General features: G+C 36.8%; 1 protein-coding gene across 2 annotated transcripts; it reads right to left on the bottom strand.

Annotated features, from left to right (window-relative positions):
- Window positions 1-2,405: 2,405 nt before the first annotated feature.
- On the bottom strand, window positions 2,406-7,554 carry LOC113768502 (factor of DNA methylation 1). Of its 2 annotated transcripts, XM_027312891.1 has the most exons (9): window positions 7,498-7,554; window positions 7,246-7,416; window positions 4,822-5,725; window positions 4,535-4,716; window positions 4,362-4,451; window positions 3,976-4,257; window positions 3,324-3,539; window positions 2,872-3,108; window positions 2,406-2,670 (listed from the first exon to the last, which is right to left on the bottom strand). In XM_027312891.1, exons 3-8 carry the CDS (start codon window positions 5,723-5,725, stop codon window positions 2,881-2,883), a joined length of 1,902 nt encoding a protein of 633 aa, XP_027168692.1. In that variant the 5' UTR covers window positions 7,246-7,416; window positions 7,498-7,554; the 3' UTR covers window positions 2,406-2,670; window positions 2,872-2,880. The 2 variants fall into 2 exon arrangements, with proteins under 2 accessions (XP_027168692.1, XP_027168691.1); XM_027312890.1 differs by having other exon boundaries at window positions 7,246-7,521.
- Window positions 7,555-9,599: the final 2,045 nt, after the last annotated feature.

The following is a 9,599-nucleotide window of genomic DNA, read 5'->3' as shown; positions in this document are numbered from 1 at the left end:
CGAGTAATGATAGTTCTCAAGTTTATCAAAACAAGGTCTCATTGATATTAATGATAGTTCTCAAGTTTATCAAAACAAGTTCTCATTGACATTCCAGGGTTCATCATGCACATTTTGGCTGAATCAAATGCTTTTGCTTCGAGACTTTTGTGAGAGGTTGTACAGGTATGTTTTGTATCCGTTTTCTCTTCTTCTTGTACCTTTTCTTTTCCATAATTAATCTGTGTTCTTTTGGTCCTTTCCAGTTTTAACCGTAACCTAGATTTGAATCAATAGTCAATCCGTGGGTGATAGAAACCTGGTAAATCTTTCCACTATTTGGTTTATTGACCAAACAGAAATGTCTTGAGTCACAACTTACCTTAATTCGGGATTTGCGTCATTTATGTCAATAGCATGCTAGTAATTTATTCTTAGAACCGGGCTTCATTGTGAGTTAATGGCTTTCCCAGCTTGTGGTTCACAGATTAGCTTTAAATAGTTTCCACGTTCAAACTCATCTCTTCTTTATTGAGCATGTTGAAGTCATAGTGATAGTTATATTGGTTAGGAATTCCTTTTGTCTTTACTTCCTTGATCATTCCCTTTTGTTTCCAACCAGCATGATCTTCGCATGGTTAAAATCAATATCTCTAGCTGGCTCCTTCGGCTAAATAATATGAATATCCATTTTAAGAAGGATGTCAAAAGTCTGCACAAAGCCATATTAGCACAAGTTCTTTCAAGTGTCAGAAATGAATGATAAGTGCCATTGATGTGCTTCCTGTAATATTCGACTTTGTTTTAACCACTATATTTGCAGGGTTAAAATGTGAATTTCTCTTAATGCTTGGAGATAAATGTTATGAAGTTCCATTTTAAGAAGGATGTTGACAGTCTGCTTAGCATGAGTTCTTTTAAGTGTCAACAACGAAAGAGAGCTGTCCCACTGCTCAAGAACAACGAAAGAAGCTGCTTAGTATGATTGTTCCCAAGTTGCCTTCTTTCATTCACTCAACCATTGACATTTAGTTAAGGGATTCAGAATCGGCATCTTGTTGGTACCATAGACATGAGTCATGCAAGCCTGGATCTTGGATCTATTGTATTTTTGAGTTGTCTGAAGCTTTTTTTTTTTTTTCCTGCAAATATCAAGTTCAGCATGTCATTGGGTTTGTGGCATTCAAATTTACTACTAACTTGGAACTTAGACTTTCTTCCTGCAAATATCTATTGTTGCCTGTTGATTATTGCTATCTTGTAATTATCAGGCCTATATATGGAGGAAGATTTTTCGTCCAAAATTTTCTCTCTAGGTGAGTACAAATTTCTTTCATCGATTCTTTTTTGTCAAAATTTCTTTCTACCATTCCTCTATTTGTTTTTCCTTCCATTCTTTTCTGTTTGCATTAGTCTGAGGGTGTTTTGTGGTCAGTGTGGGAACCTATGGGAACTGTAGTTGGTGACATAAGGGTTCTAAATTTTTGGGCCAGTCAATCTGGGTAAACATGATCTGTTGGAGAAATGGTTCTATACAGTTACTCTAGCGCACAAGCGCAGACAATGTCTTACTTTTTTGCTACGGATATGTAAGGAATGTCTTACTTTTTTGCTACGGATATGTAAGAATTTCTCTCCCAGCATAGTACTGTGTGTGTACTACATCTGCTAGTAATTCTACTTTTCTACGTCTATTCGACAGTCAGATGTTTGGGGTGGTTATTGACTGGATGAAGTCACTGATTTCATTTCCTTGTGCTAGCACTGATTTAGTTTCGTAATCCTTTTCATTTACTTTGTTTTTTCCAGCATATGTAGTTAATAATCTGCAGTGCAGGATGAAGTAGAATGTTTTGTAAAATCAGACGTGCTTCACTGTATTGTGACCCAAATTCTGTTGGAATATTATTGATCCCTAATCATATGATGTTTTGTACTGCCAGAATTAGATTTTCTTCTCAGGTCAAGCGGTGCGAAAATCGGTGCAAAAACTAGCTTTTAAAAGGAAACCTTCAGGCCTAACGAACAATTGGCCCTTACCAACAGTGCTAATGAGCTTTTCTTCTGTTCTTGTTTGTTTGATAATATTAATCGGTGGTTGTAATATTCTTCTCCTTTTGACCACCTCTAAAGTCTTCCTTGTTGCTATGTGATTTTAGAGCCCAACCCAGGAACGAACAGCGTTATTTCACAGAAATAAGCTAACGTGCGCGGAACATGTTGAACTGATTTGCAATTGATTTTTGAAGGTTAAACTATCATTTTTAGGACTCTGTCTGTATAAAACATAATCTACTAAATAACCTGACACTCTAGAATGTGTTTGGGGTGTTGAAGTTGGCGTGGCATCCCAGCAACGATTCCGGATTGAATGGAACAGATGATATGCCAGGCCACCTAAAACAAATATAACGGACAGGCATCAGTTTCCAGAACGGACCATTGCAAAGGAGACCTTTAAGCATGGTCGAATTGATTTTCAAAAGTTTGGCCAGGCCCAATTCGAATGTACAGAATTGTCTTGTTTCAGCAAATATTATTATTATTAGTTTGAACGGTCTTTCCCACAAGAGCGCACAAGGAAAACATATGCCTGCTGAGACTCGTTGTGCTACAGAGGATTATCGTTTCAAACCATGTCCAATCCATGCTGGCTTGTGAGCATTCAATTTGCAAACTTCTCCCGCTAGCCTACAGAAATACAAAAGAGAGAGAGAGAGAGAGAGAGAGAGAGAAAGAAGAGCACATCTACATAAGAGAACCCTAGTAGGGTAAGCACAACCACATATATAATTGCCTATCACTTGACAACTGACCCAGCTGTTAACTAGAAGCTAATTGCATGTATCCGAAATCTAGTAAACAGACAGCATACATGGATAAGACGCGTACCTCAACTAATCATCTCTTGCGCTTGAGAGTCTTCAATTGCTTGAAGATGAAACCAATCACCTCCTTCAATGTGGCCTTTCGATCATCTTTGAAGTTCCACAACTCAGAAACTACATATCTACCACTTGAATTGTACTCATCTATGTCCTTCAAGGCCATTGTTACAGTAAGGAAGATATTCTCTCCCCATTCTGACCTTAATTCCCTGAGTTTTTCATCATCCTCATCCAGAATTTTCTGCATTGAGGAATAAATATTACAACATACTGGGAATAAAAGAACCTTTGCCCATATAGATATGGAAGATAAGTGAAACTAAAACATGCTGAAGAGACGTACAACTAGTGGCTTCCGGTATTTACAAGAGGAAGTCAGCCATGAAAGGCATTGAGTGAAAAGATGGGGTGAAAAACAGAAACTGGAGAGAATACAGTGAATGATTTTGGGCCTACCTGGTGATTCTCACTATCGACCCTGACAATTTTAAATGGGTACCAATCAGGATCCTTTAATCTTTCTTGCCATAAGGAGCACAATTCTAGGGCCTTGTAGTCATAATCATCAGGGTATCTCTGCTTGCATTCACCTTCAAAAGTCTTCGGATCAATTTCACCCATTCTCTTAACACCAATATGAGCACGGCCTCTTGTCAGCATCTCACTTAAGCCCTGAAAGCAAAGAACACAACATTGTATTCACATATTTCAACATGTGAACTAATCAGTTTCACGCCATACACGATACGCAAAAGAATATCACTTCTGAATCAGATGTGATCAACTAAGGACCACCCATTGATTAACTCATGCCTAGATTCCTCTCCTACATATAACATACCTTACAGTCATCTTGTTTAGTATCAAAAGAACATCACCAACTTTTCATTCTTTAGATAAAATCAGAGAGGCATTATCAGATAGCCACTACCATTTTGGATGTCCAGTCCATATAAATCAGCAATAATTTTTTAACATGAATCAAGTTCATGTAGAATGGTTCCGATGTTTGCTTTCTGATCCTATACTTCTCATATAGTATCAACCACAACTTCAGTTTTAATGAACTCTATGGAAACTTGAAAGGGAAAAAAGAAAAAGAAAGTACCGATATCAATTCTTTTCGAGCTTCTTGAAGCTCATCATTGCTTTGGCGCTCTTTGGTGACTAAAGTTTGATACAAATCCTCAACAGACTTCATTTCCTCAACTTTCTCGTTCAGTTCCTCAGTCATCTCTTTGATTTTCTTCTGAACAGCAGCATCATCTCCCAAATGTTTCATCACTTCTAATTTACCTCTCAGTTCTTCAATTTCCATTTCCAGCTTCTGCTTTGCATTTAGATCCCTTTCCAGATCCAGAATCTTCTTTAGAGCTTCCTCCTTTTCTCTCTGCATATATAACATCCCAATTTACAAGGAACAATATGAAAAAGAAAGCAAAGTAATAATTAACTCGGAAAAAGGAGCATAAACATGATATTAATCGAACCCACCTTTTGTTCTTCAACTAGTCTCAACACATTTTCATCTGCTTTTCTCTGCTCTACAGACGCCATTTGAAGTGCATTGTTTCTCATGTCATTCTGGAAACCATCAGTTGACACCAATCAGGAAATGTTTCTCACATTATATAAGTGACTGCATTCTAATGTGCAAATGGTATCACCTTTTTCTTCTCCTCATCAAGCTTTTGCCTTTCACGCTCAGTTAAGGCTTCACGCTTGTTCAACTCTTTACTCCAGTAATCAAGTTTTTTCTTCTTGCTATCCAGCTCCGAGTTAAGCTTCTCTTGTTCATCAAGAATCTTTTTAACATGATCGTGAGCAAGCCGTTGCATCTTTCTTCTTTCTGAAAGGAACAAGGAAATTTAAAAAAAAAAAAAAACACACATAAACCAAAGTTAATTACAGTAAATCAGTGTGTCTAATAGCATGAAAACATAGGAGGAAAAACCTTCACAGAAAGCACGATGCAGCATGTCTTTCTCCTCCAGCATCCTACTTAAAGATAAGGTCTTCTCATTGTATTTTGTTCTTAACTTATTCAAATTTTCATTTTTCAGGTCAATCTCATTGGTTAAATTAGCCACAACTTTGTTTCTGTCATTCACGGCCTCCTTGACAAGGTCAGCAACAGTTTTAAGTTCTCCAGTATCGCGAAGATACTTTCCAATGGGTCCTTCTGAATAATAATCATCAGCACGTGCAGACCAGCCAAAAATACCTGAAGCAGAGTTAGTTTTCTGATCAATCCATTCTTTCTTGCTATGGTGATCACCTTCAAAGGACTTCTCAAACTCCATTGCATTTCTGAAACCAATCCAATCATTATCAAACTTTACCACAGCTTGTGCAATCTGACACTCATCATCCCAGAAAACTTTAACTTCCAGAGGCTTGTATTTGGAGAATTTATTCAACCAGAATGCACTGCTATCCACAGCTTTCCCACTCTTCGTCTCGTTCAGAATGTTCACCACCACCCCTGTCCAAGGCCAACAATATAACTCATTCTGCTCAGATGTATCAGCAACCGCTGGTGGAGTTACACGTAATGGTTGTGGCTCAGCCTCGTTTACAAGATCAGTCTCCAAATATTCAGCTAAAGCAAGATGCTTTGCCTTCTGTATTGCACTTCTGTTGGCAGAACCTTTACTGACTCCAGAAGCATGTTGTAGAAGGTCCTTGTATTTGTAATCCTGCTTCTTCTTTCCAGCACAGAAAGGGCAACGAAGGGAGCCATTTGGGCCCTTTACTTTGAACTTTCCACTCTTCAATTCTTCTAACGGCTTTTCTTTGTAGTCCTTAATCTCTGAATCACTTATATCTGATTCTTCATCTGAGCAACTGCTACCCATCTAACAATAAACATGAACCAAAAGATGATTTACATAAATCATGTGACCCATAAAGCTTAATATGTTGACATCATTAGCAAAAGTTGTACATATAATTAAATTGCATAAAGTGAAGCAACCAATAAAACCACAAAACATTGGCCTGAAGAATCAAGCTTAAATGAATATAAGCATTAGGAATACAAGGAAATTATAATGATAGAACTGCATGAGAGATCCCAAGGTACTGACTACTGAATTTGATACAATGTGTGATCTATCATAAATTCAGGTGATAAGGTACTCAGATGCAGAATTGAAGTGAACAATGTACTGTTCTTTAAGTTGTAAACTTCCAAATGACGGCAGCGGAATGACAATTGAAATACAGAAGCAATCTTACTAAGCATTTTGAGAGCGCTAAAGCTGTGATAGCACAAACATGCTTAGGTGGAATAGGTCATTTCATTTTGTGAGCCATCATATCCATACTCAAGAAGAATAAAATACGTAATTGTCTGGCCTGTGAAGTCAAGCTTTGTAAATTAGCATGCACAATGAAAAAAAATCAGTTGCAAGCTCATTAAATCCCTGTACATCAATTAGAGTTTAAACAAAGCCACAATGCCCAGCCCACCTCCAATCCTGTCCCTGTCCTCTGTATCAAAAGCAAAGAAACAAAAAGAGGAGCAGAAGTATCTGCAGTTTAACATACCAAATATGTCCAAAAACTGTGAAAAAAGGGGAGAGAGAGGAAAAAAAAAATTTTAAAAGGGCTACTGGAAAGAAGTATTCTTACATTAGCAAGAATAATAGAAGAAAATTTAAAAAATCACATAAAAATGAAGCTTTCACGACATTGTTACCTGAATGAAAATTAGAGTGTGATGCAGTGGGTAAAGTCGAGCTAATTTACCAATTGAATCCAAAAATACAAGAAGGTTGAGACAAGAACTCTTGATTAAATGGACTAAAGAGTTAGCAGTCTCTACATTATACCCCAATAGCAGAGTTCACAGAGGCAAGACAAATCTCTAGAAAAATCAATTATGCCATATTAGTCAAAAGTGCTCAGACAGGAGCACCTTCTGCTTAATCTCTTTCTTCTGCTTTCTCTGATGGTGGGTAAATATTCTTTTGCTTTCTTCTGCTTTCTCAAAAGTGCTTAATAGTCGAGTGAACAGGAACTAATATTAGAAATTTAGCAAATTTGACAGATACGATAAGAAAAAATGTTGAAAAAAAGGAACCAATTTGATTGAAAAGAGAAAAAAAAAAATTCCAAACAGTACTCCAAGCTAACACTTCAAAAATGTCCCATTACGCAGGTTCAAAAGGAGGATGAAATGATGCCCCGAGAAAAAAAAAATCACATTAAGCAAAGGGGATTAAGTACGGTAAAGCTTACGCAAATGCAGAGCTTTATAGATACTAAAAACAGAAAATAACGCCAGAAAACAGAGCGGAAGCACAAAATTTCCACCACTTTTTTTTTGTCAACAAAAGAAAAAGAAAAATAAAAGGCCTCTACAAAATTTTACCTCAAAAGATGGAGGAGGAGAGACAGAGCGGGGAGTGACCAGTGAAAGACGACAACTGTAAACGATGACCAAATGTATGTGGCTCCACCGTCAGTAACTGCGGCGGCGACCACGAGAATCGCCGGCAGCAATCGCAGGGTTTTTGGAGAGCTAAAATGGTTCCTCAAAACCCTAAGAAGCAGTAAGAAAAAAGGTCAGTAAGAAAAATGGGCTTTGGTTTTGTAGCTATAATAATCCTTCTTAGTACAGTACCAATAGAGAGTATGGACAAGTCACTGGTGGGAGGGAATTTGGTGGGACGCTGAAAAAGTGAAAAAGCTGTAGAGTCACTTCCTCCACTCCACCTTGGAGGTCTGATGAGAATTATCCGGTGTTTCGCAGCAAAAACCACTATGACTAATTGGAACCGTTAATCAAACATCATCATTAGATGAGACACGATTACAGCTCACATACTAATAAATATACATGCTACTAATATTCAACAATTTTCGTCGTGATACCAATTTCCACATATTGTGTTGTACACCTTCGTCTAAAGAATGTACGTGTATGGGAATATAATATTGACTAATCATAGTACTTAAGAAAAATATTAATACTCCCTCCGTCCCACTTTGATAGTCCTGTTTTCCTTTTTCGTCTGTCCCAAATTGTAGTCCACTTTCCAATTGAAAAATGTAGTTGTATTTTAATTTTTCTAAAATGCCCTTATTCAATGTAAGTTGTTGTTACTATAAACCTACCCCGTTTAATGAGAATTGATTCTTTTTTTACCATCAATTCAAATTCCCATAAAGTTGTACTCTATTTAATGTGAGGGTATTTTAAGAAAATAGTAATCTAAATTTACTTTTCCAACAAAATTAACTATTTTTTCTTAAATTGTGTGGAAAAAAAAACAGGACTATCAAAGTGGGACGGAGGGAGTAATAATAATGCTCACAAATCCCGATGATATGTCAATGAACCGGGGCCCGGACTTGCAAAGTGATATGAGCTGTTCAGATTTCAGAGAGGGAAATCGGAAATCGAGCCTTGGTAAAAGTGCACGTTTATTAAGTGGGGTTTCACTTTCTGTAATTTTCAGTGTGGGGGCTTTTGGTTTGAGTCTTCAAGACTCCCTGAGCTAGGCTTGTCAACGGGTCGGTCTAGATTCGGATCCGGACCGGATTCGTGAAATTATTGCGGGTATGAATAGGGATTTAATTCCGTTTCTCCGATCCGGATCCAGATCCATTTTGTCAAACAAAAAAACGGGTCGGATACGGAATATAGTATTCCGACCCGTATTAGACCCGGATCCGGATATAAATAAATTAATAATTTAAAAAATATATATTTATCAATATAATTTGATTAGGGTGATGTATTTGAGTAAAGTCAATTTGATTTTTTTTTCTTATTTGGTTTTTTCTTTGCATTAGTTATAAATTAGTTTACAAATATATTTTTTCTCATTTTTATTAGAAATTATAAATTTTGCTAAATTTGTTCGGGTGGACCCGACCCGGACCCGACCCGTCGGATTCGAATCCGAAACATAGAATAAAAGACCCGTCGGATAAACGGGTTGGATCCGTGTCCGGGTACAAAATAATGAATTTCGGCCCGACCCGACCCATTGACAGCCCTACCCTGTGCTACTAGAGTCAAGGTTTCTCTCAAATAGATGAGCAGTAATTGGCCCGCAGTAAGTAGTACTAGACTACCATGAATATAATATAGAGTTGTTAATACTAAATTCTTACTTCCCTCGCCGAGTCGATTCTACCATGAATATAATATAGAGTTGTTAATACTAAATTCTTACTTCCCTCAACGAATCGAATCGACTAATTGAATCGGGTCTTAACATAGTTTTAAGAAATTCGAACTCGACTCAAATTCAGGTTGAGTTTGAACTCGAGTTTAAAATAAAAAATAATTATTTTATTTTAAAAATAAAAAAATTATATTTTTTTAATAAATAATAAATTATTAGAAATATATATATAATTTTACTATTAAATAACATATATATATATATAATCCAACTTGAGTCGGCTGCGAGTTAACAAGTTTAATATTTTTAAATTCAAATTTAATTTGATCAACTTGATGTCGAGTATACTCAAGGCACTTGCAAGTGGTTGTAATAAGGAAAGACGATGGAAATTTCTTTTCCTTTTAACTTGTGACTAACAGGGATCTGTCACTGGTAGAATAGAGTACTTGCAAGGACTAGAGATGAACCTAATTGATTCCTTGAACAGATGTTTTTGGCATCATGGATATGTAACACATGTTCAATAGGATGTAAGTTACTCCTAATTTACATGGGTAGCGGATACAAGAAGATTTCTAAAAGATAT

This window comes from Coffea eugenioides, chromosome 4 (genome assembly GCF_003713205.1).
Source record: "Coffea eugenioides isolate CCC68of chromosome 4, Ceug_1.0, whole genome shotgun sequence".
Lineage (NCBI taxonomy): Eukaryota > Viridiplantae > Streptophyta > Magnoliopsida > Gentianales > Rubiaceae > Coffea > Coffea eugenioides.
This window is presented reverse-complemented; position numbering and strand designations above follow the sequence as displayed.